At 37.6% G+C, this 23,517-nt stretch overlaps 2 protein-coding genes across 3 annotated transcripts in view; both read right to left on the reverse strand.

Annotated features, from left to right (window-relative positions):
- Nucleotides 1-16,509, reverse strand: part of LOC128531661 (fibronectin type-III domain-containing protein 3A-like) — a 38,727-nt gene extending 22,218 nt beyond the window's left edge. For both annotated transcript variants that reach the window (XM_053505718.1, XM_053505717.1), the window contains exons 1-2: nt 16,259-16,509; nt 7,103-7,232 (exon numbers count right to left, since the gene is read on the reverse strand). In XM_053505718.1, the coding sequence (XP_053361693.1) occupies nt 7,103-7,201 (99 nt within the window). In that variant the 5' untranslated portion in view covers nt 7,202-7,232; nt 16,259-16,509. The remainder of the gene's footprint in view (nt 1-7,102; nt 7,233-16,258) is intronic.
- A 1,592-nt stretch (nt 16,510-18,101) lies between these two features.
- cysltr1 (cysteinyl leukotriene receptor 1) lies at nt 18,102-23,149 on the reverse strand. The gene is made up of 2 exons (XM_053506122.1): nt 23,042-23,149; nt 18,102-21,817 (listed from the first exon to the last, which is right to left on the reverse strand). The coding sequence occupies exon 2, from the start codon at nt 21,805-21,807 to the stop codon at nt 20,773-20,775; it is 1,035 nt and encodes a 344-aa protein (XP_053362097.1). The 5' UTR covers nt 21,808-21,817; nt 23,042-23,149; the 3' UTR covers nt 18,102-20,772.
- Between the last annotated feature and the right edge of the window lie 368 nt (nt 23,150-23,517).

The raw sequence follows: 23,517 nt of genomic DNA on the forward strand, positions 1-23,517 counted from the left end.
CGCTACTGATTCTGCCAAGAAGAGAGGTCAAATATCCAGCCAGAGTTCAACCAGAAGCTTGTTGATGGTTACCAAAAGTTTCTGCGAAAAACATAAAACATGCTAAGGCACATTCAACCAAACATTAATTGTGTTTTATGTATAATTTTGACCCTTTGTTGATTTTTAGACCCTTTTTGTTACTAATTTATTAATTCTATTCAAGTGTAAGGTGTATAATCATTTGGCCCTATAAAAAAAGATACTGCATTATTGTTTATGAAACAATATTTATAATAATAATAATAATAATAATAATAATAATAATAATAATAATAACAATAATAATATTATCCTAATTCTCGTTTATATCCAAATTCCAGCATGTGAGCGTTAAACCTCACGTCCACACACTCTAAGAGTGTCTTTGTTTCCTTCAACCTTCAGATTATGTGCACAAAGCCCCAACCCCATTTGGCAAAGTACGCCTCTATGGGAAATGTACACCAGCCTGGATGTTACATCTGTCTCTGCACACATGTACCCTGCCTGCTCTGACACAGCGAGAATCAAAGCCATGTGAGAGGAAAGAAATATAAGATAGTTATACAGAAGGAAAAAAATCTTTTTACAAAATCCTGTGCACAAGTTTTTACCTGCAATTTGCTGATGGAGTGCATGAGTCAGTGCAGAGCAGAGGAATAAGGTGAAAAATAGAGAGATAAAGTGAATGGAATGAAGAGAGAGAGAGAGAGAGAGAGAGAGAGAGAGAAAGAGAGAATGGGGGAGGAAGCGGACAGGGGCAGTATGTGAGGAATGCAGGATACAGACGGTGGAAGAGGGGTAGAAATATGCACGGAATGCCCCGACCAGCCCCCAAAGCCATTGCCATTCCTGGGAGCCAAAACCCAGAGGTGAGGAAAAAGAAGGGTCTTGGGGGGAGGGGGGGGGGCATCAATTAATGTTGAAATACAGCCCCAAAATACTGTGATTTAATTAGACTTGAAACCACAAGGAATCACTCTTTACTGAAAGAGATGTTCATTAGGCTTTTTAGAAAGGAGTCTCCAGTATCAGCACTTTTAAGGTTATAGGTAAAGCCTATCCTCTAAATTTCGAGCCATGGGAAAGTTTTCTGGATGAAGGATTTAAAGATTCTAGGGCTATTTAACTTTTAAGGGAAAAAACATCTGAGGGAATGACTAATATTTTATAGTTTATAGGCTGTTTATAGTTGTTATTAAAACCTCCTCAGGGATAAGGAGGTTTCAATAACAACTTTAGGATAATAAAGTATCTATTTATCTATATTTTAGTAACTTAAGGTCAGTCCTCACATTACTCTGTGTCTACACTGATTAATATAACCGGTCTTTGTGTTACTGTCTTTATTGCTACTGGATATCTAGAATTTCCTTCAGGATCAATTATTTATTTATTTATTTATTTATATCTATCTATCTATCTATCTTTTTGTCTGTCTGTCTGTGTGATAGCTCACATGTTTAGTGGAGGCTGATGAAACCATTATTGAAATGATCAATACCAGTGTGCAATGTGATTAATAAATAATCAGATCATTGATTAAGTGCATATCGGAAAATGTTTTATTCCTTAGATATTGGCTCAGAGGCAGCACAGGGGCTTAGTGCACTTCAAAAGATGGGGGTTGGAATCTTCCCTCCGGGCTGTGTGCATAGTCTGAGTTTGCATCTTCTTGATGGGTTGCTTGGTTAGTGGTTTCCCTCGCACAATCCAAAGAAATGCACAGCAGGCTGATTGGTATGTCCAATTTTCCCATATAATTGGGGGTGTGAGTGTGTATGTCAGCGCTAAGCTCTATGGAATAGTCACAGGATAAGAATGTAAGGATAAGTATGGAAAATGTACAGATAGATGAATGTGAAATTGTCTTGTCTGTCACTGTGTATATTTATCCTCTAGTCTGCCACTGTTTCATGTAAAGTTAAATATATTTTGTTATGCATTGCATCTGTGAGATGACAGAAATGACAAAGCCTACTTGACTTTATTGCAATCATTTTCTGATCTCACATCAGTGCAGGCTTAATGAATGAAGGAACAGTTTCCCTGCTATCACATTGTGCCATACTAGATCAGCTGTTTCTCGATTTGCAGAACTGTGTGTCCAGTGTATAATAACTCACATTCAAAACAAGGCATCGCTAATAAATGACTCCAAGAGGATTACGCTATTCGAGAGTTAAAGTAATAGGAGAGTTAGCGCAACAGTTAGGAAGAGTTCGCCAAACTGGAGTGACAGCCAGGTTTCTTCCAATCTCGTACCAAAACCCACAAACGACGTCAAGCAGCTGCTTCATCTGTGCAAAAACAAAACAATCCCACAATGTGTTTGGGCTGAAGAAGCCGGTTTAAAGGCGCGGAGTAAATATTTGGTCATTTTCCTACTTCAGCAATAGGACATAAAATAGGACGAGACAGTTGGTCCTTAGCAGAGCCCATATGCACGCAGACCAAAACGGCAGACAAAAAGGGAACTAATTTAATCTTTAGGAAGTGTTATAAAGCAGGTACATAAAACACACACGCACACCATCTGACCCAGCTCGTTAGTTCTTTGTGTGATTTCAATGACGATCAGAGCCAGTCAGTGTCAAAAAGAAAGAAGAAAAAAAAAAGGCTTCTGGTAAAATGTGTGCGTGTGGGAGTGTTGGGAAGTTCAGTCACCGCCTGGGTTGAGTCACATACCCTAGTCACTGAGGCTTAATTAGAATGAATAATCACATATCCTCTATGCCTTATAGCACGGTCTAATAAACTGGTAATAGCCTATTTTTAACTTCGTTTCCTCAGGTGGATTTTTGTTGTGCGTGGGAAGTTTTTGTTACAAGGTCTGAAAGCTTAAAGCTGAAAAGGTGACCTGGGATCTCCTTCTCCCCCTGTCAGGACTGATGGACACCACAGTTAGACGCAGTGACCTGGACTGTTCAAAGCTAATCTGACGGTCGCTCTCAAGGAGATAAAGTTGCTCAAAAGCCACGTCTCAACCCGAGCTCTCGTTCCTGCTCTTTGTGTGGCCTTTGAGCTCCCAGCAGGCTTTGATCTGGGGGCCAAACGATGGGAAAGCAGGCATGGAATGCGGCTTTTTTTTTCAAGGGGGGAGCCATGAATGAATAAAAGATTTACCCACACTTCTTCTTCTTCTTGTGGCCATAAAAGAGTGTGCTTTGGAATGGATAAACTGGGGTATAACCAATTGCATGTATTTAATATCTGTAAAACATTTCTTAATGTTGAATCATATGCAAATAAATTATGCAACAACAAAAAAAAGAAAAAGAAATTGTTTATATCTAATTTTTATTTTGCCTAAATACTGTACTATATCTGGTATCTTCTTAGTATGTATTTATTTTGCATAGATTTGATTTTATAACTGAAAAAGTGATTTATCTTCTGGCTATTGAAAATCGTCAGGAAAAGTGACTAGAGTAAAAAAAACACTTTTTTTTTACTGTAAAACAGGTAATATACTATTGTACAGAACTTCTGTGGAACAATAAACACTACAGTAAAACATACCAGCTATTGCTTCACACACTCGTGAGAGTAACTGTGAAAAAAAAAACACATGCTGAGAAGAGCACACACCAGTCCCACCCACACAACCACACACACACACACACACACACATACACAGACAAACACACACACACACACACACAGACAAACACACACACACACATACAGGCTGACACCCTCCCATCAGCCGAGGCTATCAGAACCGAGTTCCGGATGTGTACACTTCCAGCCCCTTACATCCCCCCCTCCCCCCTCTTTTCGCCTCCTCTTCCTGGAAATTTTGCTGGCAGAGTGTGGCTGTGAGGAATGCAGACACTTCGCTCCTCTCCTTTTCTCCTCTCTCAGCTCAGCTCGGATAAACCCTGAGCTTTCACTCACATGACACAAAGTTTTGTTCACAAAAACACACACAAAAAAAACCCACAGGATTATTACCTTAATACCTGTTTCTAAAAAACTCAGGACTGTCTGACTAATGTGTTTGGGCTATAGAAGATTTAAGATTGATATGCCTGAGACAAAAGTATGCGAAACAAATTTGCTGTCTATAATGGAAATAGCAGTTATATACTATATATACCTTTGACATATCCGTGCACATACACACACGAGACACAAGGGAGCATAAGGATCTTGTTAAAAACTAACATGATGAAATAATAGGATTTTCATCCTGACAATGTTTTCAGCAGACAATAGCACACCATGTTACACTGTAATGCAGACAATAATAGCACACTGTAATAAAATCCATAATAATGAAATGAGATCATAGTTTAAAATGCTCATTGGAAGCTGATGCAGTGCCAAACAGACTACTAAACTAAAGACGAATGACAACAGAATTATTTTTTATCAAATTCTTAGAGTTGCTATGACACCCGTCAAAAACCACCGATAAGGAGCAGCATATAATTACATATAAACACTTACTGAACAACCCTAAATCTAGTAACAGCAATGGCACACATAAAGGAAACAGAGAAAATTGTACTTTTTTTCAGTAATAACAGGTAGAAACGGAGTAATGTTGTTGATGATAATGTTGTTGATGATGATGATGATGATGATGTCGATTAACAACAACAATCAAAAGTTTTCCTTTTTTTTGTCTGAAATGTTTTCGGGGGCATCCATTATTAACATAGTTCACTTATGTTTAACATTTACTATTCTTATTTTACCAAACAACAAAAGCAATCATGCAAACTTGTGATAACGTGTAATAGCGTACACTTCCATGCAAAGTTTGTTATGTTTAGCGTGTCTGGTAATATAATTAAATAACTTGACTGCAAAATTTGATACATCTATTTTTAGATGTTAGATGATGTTTTCCAAAAATATTACAAGCGCTTCTTTGAATCACAAGAGTGTAAAAAAAAAAAAAAAAAAATCTAAATTATTTAGCTATATCTGTGTGAATTTTGTATGGTTTTGCAAAACGCTTTAACTCCACGTCCCACAGTTTCGTCACATAGGATAAATTGTCTTGCACTTAGGTTTGTGGTCCTACAAATATACAAGTTAGTATCAATAACATGTTGATTTTTTCTCAAAAAATTATAGCAAACTTCGGTGCTGTGGTTTGTACTCAGGCACTGGCAGTGAATTAAAAGAAGGAAAGAAAAGCTTTTTATATAAAACATTTGTTGAAGATTATAAGGAATACTAAAAATAATAGAATATTTTTATTTTAAAGCATCATCAGCCTCTTTTGCCTACCAGTTCCTGTTTAACTTCAGGTTTTAAAGGCAGCACATTACCATTGTATAGGAATGTGCCTTATAAAGTTATTTATGCATCAACCAACTGCATAAATCTCTGTGATCCCATACAATTTTAATAGGGCTCAGAAATCCTGATTGCAAAACACACATAACTAGGCACACTAAACGTAACAGGTTTCCTCACACAATTCGTTTATCTCACATCTCCACACAGCAATGACGTGTCTCCTGAGTGTTGTAGCATTAGCCGTCTCATTAATTTTCTCTCATAAATAAACTTTCGTAAATGTCTCCCAAATGCAGCAAAACTCGTGCTTGTGAGAGTTCAAAACCTCTAAAATAAGAATATATAGTGTTTTTTCTGCGGACAAAAACATCCCCAAATTAATGCATGTTAAAAAATTGTGCGTGGAAACCTGTTTTTTGCGGTCAAACTGATTAATTAATACTAAACATCACTGGATATTCATATGAAATGTGTTGTTTAAAAAGCCGATATTGGTGTGTTTGGTCAACGTGTTCACAAACGTTTATATGTAAAGTGTATAATTTAACAGAGAATACATTATCACACGAGCAGTTACAGAATGGGGCCAATGTTTTTTTTTTTTTTCGATCATCTCGGATAGTTAAGGCATAGAGAGGCCAATATTCTGCACAAATATAGCACTTTCTACCTTATCATACAACTCTGCTTTGCCACCTTTTTTTATTATTATTTTTATTTTTTTTAATTAAATGTCACTTTGGTTGAGAAACACTATTAGAGTAGCCTTTGTGGTCTAGAGCAATGGCCAGAGCAATAGGATATGCCTCTGGGAATCTATACCCCCAATAGAAAACAAGTGGGCCTTATTCATTCATCCAACCGTCCATTCATCCATCCATGGTCTATATTGCTTATTCTGTGTAGGGTTGAGGCAGTCCCGAAGTCCATCCCAGAAAACTCAGAGCATAAGACAGGGTACACACTGAATGGGGTGATAATTACCTAAAAAAAATCCCACCAATCATGAGGAGAAATGCAGACTTCACCAACACAGAGTGGAGGTCAGACAAGATTTGAGCCTCTGCCGCCCATGTGGACTTCTCCCAGATACATAACCAGCTAGTGATAATGATGGTTTGAGCACCTAAGACATTTCCTAATATATGACCTCCCATCTTTTTTTTACTTTGCCTATTAACATCAGTGAATGAATAGACTCTCTTACTAATTCATGACTTGTTAAAACAAAACCTAATTTCGGTTTAATTTTTATTTGTCACGTAACGTGTATTTCCGAGTACATACAAGTATATATAGCACTACAATATGTGCAGTCACAAAACTTGGACAAAAGTGCAAATGCAGCAAGATCAGATTTGCTCAGCGTCAAGTTTTGACTTAGTCCTGCATAGTTTATGGGTTAGACCTTGTCTGGTGTTATCTGTTTGCCTCTCATCTGACCCTGTGTCCCTTTATCACTCTGAGCGTGCTTTCTAGACTGTCTGCCTTGGTCTTGTAATAAACCCTGTGCTTAGAGCTTAATCCTGTGAAGTCTCAATAGAATGAGAAAAGAGTTTAAGAATATGACTCAGCGGTAAAAATAAAAATCTATAATCTGCATTAAAGTGGAGAAAAAATGTATGAAGCATATGCATGCTGTATGTATAAGTGGATTATCTTAAGCTTCTTATTTAACCTAATGTTCGTTGAACCCATCCACTGTCCTAAAATGTGAAATTAGTTTCCCTGAGGATCCAATCTAAACTGATCATCAGTTACATATAAAGAATGAGGCCTGCTGCCTCAACATCTCTCTCTCCTCATTCACACTGTCACTCACCTGCTGCATGCCGTCTCGGCTGAGCATGTGCGGGTGGAGGGGCATTTCAGCCAACACGGGCGTGGCCTCCAAAAGTGGGAGGTGCTGATCTGTCATCATAGCTGAAGAGAGTGTTCATGGACATCAATTCCTATGAGATAAAGAAAAGAAAAATGATAAATATCTGAAACATTCAGAACTTGTTTACATGTACATGGGTATTTAAACTGAAGCTTTAAAGCTGTCTTCCACAAAAACCTCTGTTTTAGATCAGTGAAAAATGGACCTTTCAAAAAACCTCTTCCGATGCGAAGATATTTAAAAACTCTGTTTTCCATGTTGCTGTGTGTACAGAAAAAATTACATTTTCAGATTGTTAAAAAACGATTACTATCTCTTGTCCTCTTTTACAGTTAGGGTTGTATAGCCAATTATTACCCTTATCTAAAGCAACTTAAATTTTGTCTGATCAAGGGCAGTAACTCTGTCAGGTTGGGATTTGAACCTGTAACCTCCTGATCAGCAGTCCAACACCTTAACCACTGAGCTACCAATGCCCAAGGATTGGAAAAAAATACCCATGTAAATGTGAACTAGGCTTCAGTATACCAGCACAACACTGCGGTCATGTTTTAAAAGCAAGAGCTTTAAGTGAGATAGACCGGATCAGAATATTGAAGTATCATATAACTGGTGTATCACATAACATTGTCTTTGCCTACCAGTGGCCTCTCAATAAATTAATCTAACATTGTAGTATTGAGTATCTTACTGTCAATATCATTTCATAATAGGAGAATAAATATTTCCATACAGTTGTAATATTACAGAAGAAGTCCCAAATAATTAACACTTTTTTTTTTGGCTACATGCAAACGGCAGATAAAAGTGGCCTGTTTTTTCATGACTCAGACCTTTTTCTTAATAACAGTGTGAACAGCACAAGACACATCAGGAGCTCCGATCTTTTCCATTCTGATTTCAGCCACTTTCGTATGTGGTCCTGAATAACATACAGGTCTGATTTTATTTCAATGCGATCTCAGACTGAACAATGACATCAACTTAGGAGGATTTTAGTAATGAAATAGTGAGGTAACAGGCCTGCTCTATGTTTAATGAAATCTTTAAGTTAAAAAAAGAAAAAATAATATATACAGGGCCAATGAAAATATCAAAGTTTAAACCCATAATGTAACAAAATTGCAAGCTTGAACATAACATGTGCTATATTGTATTCTTACATTCTTGCACGTGTCGATTTATATTAACTTAGTTAATACTTATAATTTGCACAAGGCCAATACTGCACTGATGCATATAGACTACTTATTTGCATGTCTGGTAGATGCTAAACTGCATTTCGTTGCTGAGTACCTGTACTAACTTTTCTATGCATTGACTTAAAGGGAAGAAAGCCCAGAATTCAACCAAAGCATCATCTTAAAAGTTTATCCAGCACACTATACAATTTTAATTAAATGAGAGTAAGCATTACATAATAGGCAAAAAAGAATCTAAAATACGATGAAGTATTCTGCACTGGATCACCAGCCACTCAATACATGAAACATTGTACATGGAGACAAATTAAAATGGGTTTTAATGAAGTTTTGTTTCTCGCAATAATATATGAGGTTCTCATAAGAGTCCATTTTTTAAACGAGCAATTCTCTAGCAAATCAATATTCCACATTGTGATCTGGGTCTGAAACAGACTGAGCATTTATTCAAAGATTGAGAAATCTGCGAAAGTGACACGGAACTTTTTCCCTCATATCGGAACATATTTGACCTCTACACAGTCTTCCGGAAAAGTTGAAACCCTCTTCACAAAATCTCTGGTTTGTGGGAAAAAAAGAGAAAAGAAATAAATGCAGTGATGTGGTCCGATTCTCGTTTTCTCTTTGTCGCTCCAAACTCCATGCACCGTTTCCCATCTGGAGCCAATAACTGCTCACTCTTCAGCACAAATCCAGCCCAGGCTGTAAACAGGAAACACGGGGAACACGTGTGATGTGACAGAAAACCCTGCACGGTGCCAGAGCACGAAATGACCTGCATTTGCAGAGAGTTGAGAGCTCAGACCACACACGCTTCCCTCATAAGTATTACACTCGAACAGATCTACCTGTATGATGTTGCGTGAGAGGGAAAGAGAGAAGGTGCCAGGAGAGTCAGAGAAAATGGCTGAGTACCGAGGTTTAAATCCAAATCAGCAGTAATGTTAAACATCAGTGACTATTTGATACAATATTATCACGATAACTACAGTAGGTGCCGATTCAATTAATATTGGGATTTTTTGTAAATTGATTATTTGATGAATTTATCAATTTAGTATATTTTGTTATAATTTTTCATACCTTAAAAACTTTTAGTTTTATACCTTAGCTTTATTCAACAGCTTTACAACTGAATTGAACTTGCGTAATTTAATGAAGCCTGGTCTCTATTAATTTTTCACTTAAAAAAAACAACCGCAGCATTTAAACAATACAAACTAACTTTAAATGCAAGAGTTCAACATTTAACTTAAATAAATAAAAATAAAAAGCTACATTTATACTGGGCAGCACATATCTCTGTCATCCACTATAATTACGATTTTTAAACAAACTTAAAGTAGCGAACAATTTACTCCTACCACGCGGGATGCCAATGCCCAGACCTCAGCCCCTGGATGCAGTGCTGGTCCCAAGTCCAGATATAATGGGAGGGTTGCATCAGGAAAGGCACCGGCATAAAATCTGTACCAGGTTGTGTGCGCGGATCGGATGGTCCGCTTGTAGCGACCCCTCGACGGGAGCAGACCAAAGACCAACAACAACATGGGATACCAATATATGAATAGTTTAGAGCGCCTATTTAGTTTAGATCATACAGAAACTGCGACATATTATCACCTCAAATGCCTCCAAAGCCAAACGTCTGTTGGTCGGTTGCGATCACAGCACGGACAGCTTTTTGTGAGTGTCCACAGCTTTTAACGAGGCATATGCACCTTCTAACAGCGAGGTTTGTCGAGACTAATACACGCTTGCTGTGTTTTGAGATGTGTGTAATAAGTAGGTTTCGAAACTACAGTAATTTGCTCACAGAGTTTGGAGAAAAAGAAAAAAAGCTGATCAGAGGCCTTTTAACACTTTTGATTATGTAAATTCATGAAAGCTTGCGTACTTGGTACAAAATTGTCAGAGGCTGATCAAACTGAAAAATGGCAATTCTGGTAGCGATTTTAAAAAATCGAGTATGGAGTCAATGTTGCAGTACATGAATCGACACATAAAAGAAACACGATTCACTGAATTGATTCTTCCCCAATCTCATCATTTTCAGACATTTAGCATTAAGAATGTGGTATTACACAGTAATTTTTATAAATGTACCTAAATATAAACTAAAAAGATGACAGTGAAGAATGAGTGTAATGGGTTAAACATTGCAGCATTTATTATGAGATAAACAGAACAGCCGGATCCTGCAGCTCGACATGAACCAGATTATTTTCCCACACATCTTGAAGTACTTTTATTTTGCTTATACTACAGCAATCTCACAACTAATTATTCTTCTATTCTAAATGAACAACATTTTATCTCTTTATATTTTGTTTAATGTTGTGTAGCATCCACAAAACCACATTAGTTCCTGTGATCACTTTCATTATAGCACATAAACAGTAAACAGTCTTTCCCTATCAAAACTCTACTATTTCACTCTGAAGTAAAAATAAATAAGTAAAATAAATAAATAAATAAATAAATAAATAAATAAATAAATAAATAAATAAATAAAAATAATAATAATAATAAATGTCGCTTGTAATATCTTTCCTATTCATGTAAACTTACAGCTTTACCTCTGAATGTTACAAAGTGCTGACACAGGAGACACCTTGATGAAGATGCAAGAGGTATTAAAAGGGGATAAAGAATATTTTATGTATGTTTTTTTGGGTCAAATGGTTTTAAAAAGCATAAATGCCAAAATATTATCTCAACATTGTGTGAATTTTCTAAAAGATTTAACTCCATCTCCCTCAGTTTTATTGCCATGGATAAATTAGCCTGCAGCTCTGTTTGTGGTCAATTAAGTATGCAGATTAGTATCAATAATTCGTTTATTGAGATTTAAATTAAAAATACATAGTAAGCTTGTTGTTATTTCAAGCGATTACTGACAACCACTTAGACCAAGGGAACAAAAATTAAACTTTTTTTTTTTTAATTACAGTGAGATCATGAAAGACATTATCAACAACAAAAAACTTTAACAGCTCCCACCACAAAGCTTAAACTATAGTATGCAACATCGTTTTGTTAATTATATAACATGGTGTTACAACAATTTTCAAATAACATAACATCCTATATGATAGAATGGTCCTCAGGGGATCCATCCTTTCATTAATTATAGCTGGAGTCACTGCAAGGGCAGTAAAAGAGGGTAAACATCCTTTTATTGACTTGAACATTCTCTAAAAACCCATGATGTGATGGCTTTGTACTAATCAACAACCTTTGACCAATCAGAATTAAGAATTCACCAGTGCTGTGATGCAACAAATGTGAAATTTAACTACAGGCTAATTAACAATTGGCCATAAAAAAGTTGCCAATAAGTACTGTAGAAATACAATAAACAACTTTCAGTTTACAGTATATATAGTAAATATATAATAATACATAATCCAGTACATTTTCTCATAATAAGCATCAGTCAAATAGGCAGATGTGCAGGACCATATACTATATTATACAACATTACAACACTTTTCAAGAAATATGCTTGCATTTGATTCTTGTAAATTACTGACAATTTTGGCAGCCCTGTGAGTGGTACATTATAGTAAATTGGACTGTTTTGTCTTTTTTTCTTTACAGCTTTCCTCACACCAAGTAGAGCTTTAAGACTAACAGATGGTAAAGTTGTTTTTATATTCACTTACTTGCCAAAGTCAAATTTTGAAAGTCTATACGAATTTCAAGTTATTAAGCAACATTACATCAATCGTTATATTAGCGTATGGCTGAATATATATATATATATATATATATATATATATATAATCATGTATATTTCTCTGTAATGACATTTTATTTTTACTGTATTATCAATGATTAATTACTATTTTATATAGTTGTAATTGTTGTAAGGATGGCATGCTCAGATGGTACGCTGGTATTTGACCAGGGATGTAACTTTAGTAAAGGTTTTTTTTTTTAGATCACGTGAATAATAAAGTCTCAGTTATTCCTGTGTCTCTTTATCTTTTAATTTCTCTCACACTAATAGAAGACCGCAAGTGGTGAGAGCTTAGTGTGGGATTGTGGGTGAAGAGCCCTGGCAGTGCCAGGCACCCCATGGCCAAGGGCACCAGTGCCACACAATAACTCTTTGACATCGGCGGGCGCCTGCTCCTTCCATTTGCTTCTGTTCAACAGCTGCTCTTGAATAAAGCACCTAAAGCCCTGTTTAGTCCTGCACAGACATGTGCCAATGCTAATCCGCTAGCTAATATCATATACAGTATACATATACATGCTAATTGTTAAAAATATTTTTAAGAGTAAGATGTTTGTATGTAAAAAGATGTACATTAATACATCTAACTCCAGGCAAGCGATTTGTTTACTTACCTTTGCTCAATAGCATTTAGCTTATAACTTTTATCTCTGGGTGATACAGTATGATTCTATAATATCAATATTATGATAAATAATACTAATATCAATATTACAGTGCTTTTATAACTTATTTACAGACTCTTGATAACAAGTGGTTGTATCATTAATGATTGTTACGACAATTCTTTAAAGATTTTTTGCACACTCTGAATTTTCCCATGTGCTCATATTAGGGGCTGCAGATTAATTTATTGTGTGTAAAATTGTGTGACCTCCCATTTGCACCCATAAAGCAAACAATTGTATATAATATCTTTGTATTCCGTAGCATTACAGTTTTCTTTCACTGAACCTAAGAAGACCGATCCTGTTCCAGCATGACAATGCACAAAGCCAGTTCCATTAACACATGGTTGGAGTAAAAGACCTCAAGAGGCCTGAGCTGAGTCCTGACCTCGACTCCACGGAACATCAAGTTTCTGACCCTATATCAGAAACCAGCCTCACTAATGCCCTAGCGGCTGAATGAAAAAATCCCAAAATTCAGTGGAAAGACTTTCCACTGAAGGGAATCCCTTATCTGGAATGCAATGTTCAAGAGAAGGCGGCATGGTTGCTTAGTTGTTAGAACTGTGGCCTCGGGTCTTTGTGCACGGAGTTTGCATATTCTCCCTGTGCTTGGTGGGATTCCTCTTATAGTCCAAAGACATGTAGATTAGGCTAATTGGTGTTCCCAAATTACCTGTAGTGTGTGTCTGTATGTATGTGTGTGCTCTGAAATGGACTGACAGTATACATTTACTAGTGACTAGTAGTCTAGGCAAATGTACTGTAATTTTTAAAGTCTGTAAATTCTACTTGCTGGGAAAAAAAATCCTTTCCTGTTGCTGCTGTTGATATGGAAGACTACATCCTCAAAGGTCATTGGTCACTGAGCTATAGGAAGAGCTCTGTTGATGAGAATAAGCTTCCATGCTGTGCATTCTCACTTTCGGAGCTGTTACATTTTGGCCGCTAGGTCATCCACAGGAGTGTAATATGCACAAACAAATCATTATGTGCATTTAAGGCAATGATTCATATCTTTTTGTGATTAACGGTGTAGCCTGAAGCTCCAAAGGTCATTTGTAGCCGTTTATGTCTATTAAAAGTAAGGTTTAGCCATTTCTTTTTAAAAAAAAATTATTTATCACTATTTAACTGCGTTAATAAAACATCCTGAAATCGTGACGCTGGTATTTTTTATTTTGTATCACTTGTTAAAACATTATTAGCCGTAAAACTGCTACTTCATTCCAGTTTGTGTGAACTATGTTACAGTTTGCCTGTGTCACTGGGAGGGAATGAGGAGAGCAAACAATTAGATCAGAGTGTGAAAATGCCCTCAGGGCATCCAGCATGAGGCCAGGCATTGAAAGGTGTGACACCAGACGCGGGGCACTAAGGAAACCAAACCCTTACAGGACAAAAGATGCTGAAACAGGGAGCCTCGATTTCCTGTGACCACTCCTTTCACCTTCCTTCTCTACACTCTTCTGGAATACATCACTAGACGTCCAAAAATAAGCCCACTTTTTAACAAGGATACATTAAAATATAGTTTTCCTATTCAAGGTCTGTGGCTAACAGACTAGCTCATGGATATGGTGTATAACTCTAGACTGATACAGTGTGACACATTCTGCCTGTGTTTCCTTTTCCCTGATAAACCCACACAAGCAAATGTTTCCTCATATCAGACTAACAAGAGCCAAGGTAAAGTCAGTCCTGCAAAAAAAGAATAGCAGCGTACGCAGCAAAAATCCGCTGCTTTGAACAAACAAGCACACACATCCATCTGGAGCTAAATGAAGACTGTTTGAGCTAATACACCCCTGTAGGTATCAATTCAACTTGCAAGTGTTCATTCAGCACTGGAAGTCAAAACCTTGCCTCAGAACAGGGAAAATACCTGAACAGACTTTACTTCTGTCTGAGGAACAATTTAATAACACTCACACAGTTGTAATCCACTGCTAGTCCTTAGTTTGTCTGTGTAACATGCTACCTTTATTACTATTCATTCGTGTGATGGATTAATTTTTACACATCACGCTAATTATTGTATAATGTTATGTGTAACAGAGGAGGTTGATTCCCACGGCCTTGAATCATTCAGTGAGAACCGAATGATCTAAAACTTTCAATTCACCAATAAGACCGAAGTGTAGTTAGGCCATTATGCCACAAAGGTTCTGTAATATAGAAAGATGTGTAATGCATCTGTAAACTCTGAGCTTTTCTGAGACTTGGAGACAGAAGTGTGATAACTTACGTAATGATATTGAAAACCGTATCCATATATCAACGTTATATGATATTTTGAGTAATGTGAGGCAGAACTGGAAAATACCTGCCATATCATTAGTATTTTTAATAACAATTATGAATGATCATTAAAAGCAGCAGAATGTGTTAATAAATTAAAAATAAATATATTAATTCAAATCATCCTTGTTTTTGGTAAATCATCATCTTCTATACCGCTTATCCTGTACAGGGTCACGGGGGCCTGCAGCCTGTCCCAAAAGACTTAGGGGCATGAGGTGGGGTAAATATTGAACAGTGCCAATTCATCTGGACGCATACACAAACACACACTACGGGCAATTTGGGAATGCCAATTAGCCTAATCTGCATGTCTTTGAACTGTGGGAGGAAACCAGAGTACTCTGAAGAAACCCATAAAGCACAGGAAGGACATGAAAACTCCATGCACACAGACCTGAGGCGGGGATTGAACCCACGACCCTGGAGGTGCAAGGACAGCACTAACCACTACACCGAATGTGAAACAGGTCTGACAAATAGAATAGAATACAATTCAATAAAAATAGAGACTAATGCTCTGGTTGGAATTACTAGTTCCTTAAGCAAGGCCCTAAGCTTTAGATTAACCTTAATCCTTAGATAAAAGCAATAGCTAAATTAAAATAAACAAACAAACAAATAAAAGGACACTAAACAACCCTTAGCTGTTGGGAACAGTAGACCAGTAGTGACCAGTTAAACACGCAGCTAGTGCACAAGTGTTTACTTGACCATTCAATAGAGCAAATGATTGTAGCTTTATCCAGTAAATACAATAAATAAATAAACCGCTGCCACGTATTGAATCAGACTACAGCACCCTTAGCAACATTACCGTTAATCCCTATAACTACACAACTACCTAAAGGCTTTTACTGTGGGGAAAAACGCCTTAAAGGATATTTCGTAATAAGTTAACTAGTTAGCGGTTGTGAGTAAAAAAAAAATTCTGTTAAAGAAACTAATTAATAAATAAATAAAAACCGGTTTGCTTTTTCCAAGTATTTGGATCCAGGCGGAAGTTGGGAAAATGATGAGGGTCAGTTAATGACGAACAGGGCGTAGTCTGAATCGGTGACCATAAGGAGGGAGTAGTCTGCAAATGGAAATCGGACAGGACCCCAAACGCGTACCTTCGAAGCGGCGGCGTTTCGCTACATGGCTGATGTGAAGAGAGGAAATTAGAGTCGTTGCCTACCGCAATAGTGCCGGAACGGAGGAGACATGGACGACGCAGCTCGCATGGGATTACACGAGGTGGTGGTGAAACGCAAAAAAAAAAACAAAAAAAAAAACAAACAACGATTTTAATCCGTCCCCGAGATCCGCTTTATTCTGCACGTCTGCGTGTACACGTTCATCCCCACCACAACCTCCACTCGGCTGAAAGAAGGGACATCTGAGGTGAATTCCTGATCTCGCGGTTCTACATCGCCATCAGGCTCGGATCGTGCGCATGCGCAATGCGAGCGAAATTCCGTAAGGCTGACTAGGGTCTTCCCATAGTGGGAGGAAGGAAGCAAGGAGGAAAGTTCGAAGCGAAAACGCGGGGATCTGAATGTACAACATTCCTTGGCTTATTGTAGCCCAAATCATTCAGGGATTAACACTGTAAATATATAAATATATATAAATTACCAAAATACTCACTCACCTGCCTTCACATGCATATGTGAACTTAAGTAACATCCACTTCTTAATCCATAGAATTAAATATGATTTTGGCTTATTCTTTGCAGCCACAACAGCTTCAACTCTTCTGGGAAGGATTTCTACAAGGTTTAGCAGTGTATCTGTAAGAATGTTTGACCATTCTTCCAGAAGCACATTTATGAGCTCAGACACTGAGAAGGCCTGGCTCGCAGTCTCCGCTTTAATTCATCCCTCATTCTTGAGGTCAGGACTCTGTGCAGGCCAGTCAGGTTCTTCCACACCTAAATCATTCATCCATGTCTTTATGGACCATGCTTAGTGCACATGTTGGAACTTGAAGGAGCCATCCTTGAACTGTTCTCATAAAGTTGGGGGCATGAAATTGTCCAAAATGTTTGGGTATGTTAAAGCATTAAGAGTTCCTTTCACTGGAAACATCATCATAATCCCTCCTCCACCAGAATACACTTGGCACAAAGCAGTTCAACAAGTACTGTTCTCCTGACAACCACCAAACCCAGACTCGTCCATCGAATTGCCTCATGGAGGAGCGTGATTCGTCACTTTAGAGAACACATCTCCACTTCTCTAGAGTCCAGTGGCGGCGTGCTTTACACCACTGCATCCGATGCTTTGCATTTAACTGACTGATGTAAGACTTGGATGCAGCTGCTCGGCCATAAAAACCCATTCCATGAAGCTCTCTATGCATTGTTCTTGAGCAAATCCAAAGGCCACATGATGTTTGGAGGTCTGTAGCTATTGACTGCAAAAAGGTTATGACCTCTCTGCACTATGCGTCTGGACATCAGCTGACTCTGTGATTGTACGTGGCCTACCACTTTGTCACTGAGTTGCTGTCATTCCCAATCGCTTCCACTTTGTTATAATACCACTAACAGTTTACTGTGGAATATTTAGTAGCGAGGAAATTTAACGACTAGACTTATTGCACAAGTGGCATCCTATTACAGTACCACGCTGAAGTTTACCAAGTGCCTAAGAGCAACCCATTCTTTTACAAATGTTTGTAAAAGCGGTCTGCAAGTCCAGGTGCTTGATGTTTGGCACACCTGAATTCAATAAATTAGATGGGTGAGGTTTGGCTATATATATATATATATATATATATATATATACACACACACACAGTCTATCCCAGAAAACTTGAGAAACAAGGCAGGGTGCCAATCCACCACAGGATGCACACGTGTCACACACACACAACAGGCAATTTGGGAAAAGCGGTTAACCTAATGTCTTGAACTCTTGACCCCAGAGATGCAAAGCCGAAGTGCTAACCACTACTGAACCATGTTGCCTATATATATATATATATATAAAACTTATCCAAAAGGTATGACCTTAAAAGGGATTTACCTGTGGTTTCAAATTTTATTGTAATAAACACAAATAGCCTACAATGTACAATATGCAAAAGACATCTTTCATATGCTTTCTCTTACAGCACTGTTACAATACACAGCAAACATAAATGATCATCATGAGAGCCACAGTCATAACATACTGCACAGTTACTTCTTCTAGAATGGTATTAGTCGCTCATACAGCTTAAAGTATCTACAATAGTACCATACTCTGTGTTGTGTGTTGATTTAGGCTGAGTGTTAGATATGGAAGTGTGGGTTCCAAGATAAGAAGTGATTTTGAGGCTGGAGGAAAACATTAGAAAATGAATCATTTAATTGTAAAAATTAAAATAAAGCACTAAAAAAAATGGCACCTATTTGGGATTTCATTTGTCTTCCTTTTTAAATTACAAATTTGTAATTTTTAAACAAAAGTCCATTACCTATTTTAAATGTTTGAACTTCTAAACATAATAAATTATGTACTTTATTAAACAGTCTTAAATACACTGCCTGGCCAAACAAAAAAAAATCATCACTTCATAAAGGTCAAATTATCAGCAGACATCAAGTGCAGAGAACAATTTAGGATATGTAAAATAACTGGAACTGGGTCAAGAGCAACACCTTAATAAAACCTGTAAGGATAGTGCTGAACCGTTAACCTCATGGAAGGAGTGTGGTCAGAAAAATATCATGAATGGACATCACTTAAAGACTTAGTTTTGATTTCTACTGTCTTTTTTTACTATGCATCTTAACTATGTTAATTAGTAAGAATATGAGCATTTCATGAGACAAACAGTGTGATGAACAGAATTGGGATTAAACAGCTATGTGTCTATAAGAAAACAGGAAAAATCAGGGGAAAAAACACAATTGCCCAGGGATCAGGAAGATTGGACTTTGGAGCAATGGTGGTCTTATGAGTTAAGATTGATCCTATACCAGAGCAATATCAGAGTAAGAAGATAAGTGCATGAATCATATCACATGTAAATTCAGCACAAGACTGTACACAAGAACCAAAGCTAAAGGTGGTCAAAGAAGTCTTGGGGTGTGCTCAACTTTATTATAATTTTTTTGTGGCTGGGCAGTGTATAATATTTTAAACTGACAAAAAAACTAATAATCATTATAATTTTACAATATTTTGTTTTATTATATTTAAAGCAACAAGTGAACCCAAATTCAGCCACACCTTCATGCTACTACATTTAGTTGATTAAAGCTGCAACGTTATAATAAACAAGTGATTCCCATTCCTGGAGCATTGCCTGCCCTGCACATTTTAGTGTTTTCCCAGCTTCTATCACACCTAGTTTAACTATTCAGCTAATCAACGCCATTCCTGAAAGTAAATGGGAATAATAGAGCAGGAAAAATCATTAAAAATGTTTAGGAGAGGGGTCCTTCATTACCTGTGTAATAGACAATTTACGTTATTCTTATTAAATCCTATGACATATTATACTGTTCAACTTTAGTGCATATATTTAAGAAAGCATTTACTAATAGAGCACTTTGTTGTTCTTGTATTTATTTAGTACGCTAGTTCAGTATGTTCCGTTTTACCGAATGTATAGTTTCATGCAATTATCTTATCGGCCACTAGATGTCAGCAGCCACCAGCTCTAGTACCTCTAGAACTAAAGGATGACAGTAACTGCTGTCGACTGTAGTAATTACACCCTTGTGGACAGAGCTACAAGGTCTTAACAAAATGTCCAGCCCAAAATCTCACAAATTTGTTTTTTAAAGCCCAAAATATCATTGGAAAATGAAGACTTTTTTCTTTCATTTGCCTGGTTATTGCATGGGAAATAAGTGCAAATGTTGGCTTCACAGCTCCAACGCCCCAAGGTAAATTGTGAGTTTGGGTTAATCTTTGTACAGAGCACAATATTCTTTTCCCAAATAGCATGGTATGTATGTAGGTAAGTGGCACCTCTAATTTGACACTAGGTGTGAATAAGTCCGCTGGTCAGGTACTGTACAGTATATAGAATTTGTCTTTTGTATATAAATATGCCTTGTTGCATTTGCACACTGCATACACAATGCCTTAACATTTCCAATTATTGACATACTGTACAAAAGGCACTTTACAAAATACAAGCAACTTGGGCCTGATTGTCAATTATACAAACATATAATAATAAAAGAAAAAAAGCAGTCTGCCAGTGGTAATTTCTCATTGCCTTACGTATATAAAGCAGCATCATTAATACAGTGTACACATTTTTGTAAGCAGGCTGCTGAGCATTAGTCCATTTACGGTAAGTTTATAATCTCTGTTTGCCTTTATCTTTTTAGGCTTTCTAGAATATTTTTTAATAAGTAATATTCTGAAAAAGGAAGTGCAATAAACCAGGTAAGCTACATTTTCACTTCATGGACCATTCTAATACTGAGCTTACTTCATGTCCTTTAGGTTGAACCTTAGCATCCATAAAGAGGAACAGTGGTTTCTCTTTAATTCCATAAGTCACCACTTTGCCCACCTGAATTCATATGAAAATGTAAGATTTGGCCTTAGATTAATGAGTGGGTTAATGTGATTTCTTATGAATACATTTTATATTATATCAAACAAATCCAACCACATTATCATGCTCATTACTTGCTTCTATATCCTTGTTCACTGTTTGCTTCTTCATTTACCCAGAATACACTGCCATCTTCAGCTCTACCCAAGTTTGCTTAAGCTACTGCATTTTTCCAGCTCGCTTTGCTGCAGAGGACGGGAAGACGATGGCAAATTGCGGTTTCGCTTCATGTTAAGTGAATTTACTGATGTCTTGCGGAAAGTCGAGAGCCTGTGACGGAAGTTCTCACCAGAAAAAAAATAAAGCATGGGGTCAAAACAGGAGTTGGCAGCAGCCAGACACAGTGTGATGACCACAGACTTCTGCATGAAGTTGATCTCATCGCAGGAAGCGCCTTGCTTCTTAAAGTGGAGGTGCACAGTGCGCTGCACATGGTAGGGCATGAAGCTGACAAAGAATGCCAGCATGACAACTACGATCATGCGGATGGCCTTAGTGCGTGTATTTTGCTGCTTCTTCATTGCATTAGAGTTTTTCAACAGTGCACGCACAATGCCAACATAGCAAACCAGGATTACTAGAAATGGCACAAGGAAACCCACCACCAGTGAGAAGTAATTAAGAGCCTCCAGCTTCTTAAGGCTTTTTGACTCCGCTGGTGGCTCAAAGCATTTGGTTTTGTTGGTCTTTGTGTCAAAGTACTGGCCAGAGACCAGGAACGGGGAGCTGGTGGCACAAATGAAGACCCAAATGCAGATGCAGACAACTCGTGCCCGCCTCTCAGTGGCCATGCGCAAATTCTGCACAGGGAAGACAATGGCTAGGAAGCGTGTAAAGCTCATGGCCATCATAAAGAAGATGCTACAGTAGAGGTTGACATAGAGTGCATACGAGCTGATGCGGCAGAGGAAATCACCCAGTATCCAGTTGCCGTTTTGCACATAGTAGAGGACGCGGAAAGGCAGTGTGCACACACACAGAATGTCCGCCACCGCCAGGTTCAGCATGTAGACATGGAAGGCCGAAGATTGACGATAGGTCCGAATGAGCACCACCAATGCAAAGCCATTCCCCACCAAGCCGAAAATGGTGATGATGGAGTAGGCAGTGGAGTAGACCTTGTTTCGGAAGTCATCAATTGAGGGACAGGACAACTCAGTGGTGTTGTTTGCCATTTTCTTGGATCTTTAAAGTAAATCAAAAATGAAAAGCATAAACGGTCATGAAACACAAAAATTACACAGATTACAAACATTAAGACACCACAGGAGAGACGCTTACGTTATGATGTGGGGTTATGGGGAGGTTTAACTGTTATGCATATTAGGCTCATTTCAAGCTATAAAAAGTATACTAATCAGATAAAGCAATTAATTAAAACATATAAACAGCATAAAATGAAATGCACAGTTTTAGGGTCCCAGGTTAAATCCTGAGCTTGATTTACTGCCTGTGGGGGAGACAGATACTGCATGTGTTTCTGTGCATCATCACCGTTTCCATGTGTTCTTCTGGTTTTTCAACTTGTCTGGTTGTCAGAGTGGCTATGACTGAGTGTGTATACATGGTGGTCTGTGACATAGAGCAATTTTAACAACAAGCCTTGTTACAAATCATTTTTAGAGGAATGTATAAAAAATGATTTTTATGTTTAAAAAAATGTGCGTGTGTGCAGATCAAATTAACAGGATAAAGCTGTTAGTGGAGAATAAACAAATGAAGGAAGGAATAAAAGAATAAAGAAATAATGCCTGGGTAAACATTTTGAACATGCGTGTAAGTGAACTGGCTACACCTCAATTGTTACTGGATGTGAATCAATGTGTACATGGTGTCAGTAATGGTCCCGTACTAAGAACTTTTTATTACTGCATGCATGTTAGTTTTGGCTTCGCTTCAATTTGAAAAAGAGCCACCCTTAATTATAAAGTGTACACACATGAAATGTTTAGCTTTTGTCTACAATTTGCATGCGCATCTTTTCCTAAAAGTAAAACACAATCAAACCAAAGCATTAACATTTGCATGCACGAAAGATAAGTTTTTAACAAGAAGTTTAAATATTTAATCTGATCTTAGTCAGTATGTGTTTGTAAACAGCCTGGAGATCCAATCATTAAGCACTGAAACGCACTATTCGTTGTTATTTATTTATTTATTTATTTTTACTTACGATCGCAGCACTCTTTCCTATTCATCATCATTGGAAATCATCTTTCGAAAACTTAGTTGCAATTAGTTTTGTTTCAGTTTAAAGCAGTTATTTTAAAGATAAGTGTAGGTGTAGGTGTAAGCCAGACCCAGTCATGCACCTGCATAACGTTTAGAAATACAGAATGAGGAAAAAGTCTAGTTCTTACATACCGGTTATATTTGAAAAGGAAAAGGAAAGACTGTTAAATGGTTTACCCAAGATTTAGAATGGTCGAATCGTTTATCCAGTTAGTCCTCGGTGTGGCTGGGAGAGCTGATCAGAAAGACTTTCCTCTGCAGTAGAAAATACACTCGGCTTGAGTCTGATCATGTCTGATTAAAGGCGCTGTTACACAGACACTCAGCCTGTAGGGAACGCGCGCGCGCAGATAGTAGGGTCTGTGTGCGCGCGCATTCCTGGCAACGTGAATCACGTGCTCCACGCAATCAACCGTGGTGTCTAAGATTGAACTCCCCTCACTAAAGCACACTGCACGCGCAGAAACAGTTACAGTTTAAAGCACACGCGCCTTCTCACAATTTATATTTAGCATAAAATCCAAGCTCATTATGCCAGGCACTGCAGAAGAAGGACACTGACTGTACTTATGGAAAGGGTTTGAAACCAGATATACAATTGAAACCAGATATTTACATACACTTCAGAAAAAAAACACAAAAGCTTCTTTCCT

Source organism: Clarias gariepinus, chromosome 10 (genome assembly GCF_024256425.1).
Source record: "Clarias gariepinus isolate MV-2021 ecotype Netherlands chromosome 10, CGAR_prim_01v2, whole genome shotgun sequence".
In the NCBI taxonomy this organism is placed as follows: domain Eukaryota; kingdom Metazoa; phylum Chordata; class Actinopteri; order Siluriformes; family Clariidae; genus Clarias; species Clarias gariepinus.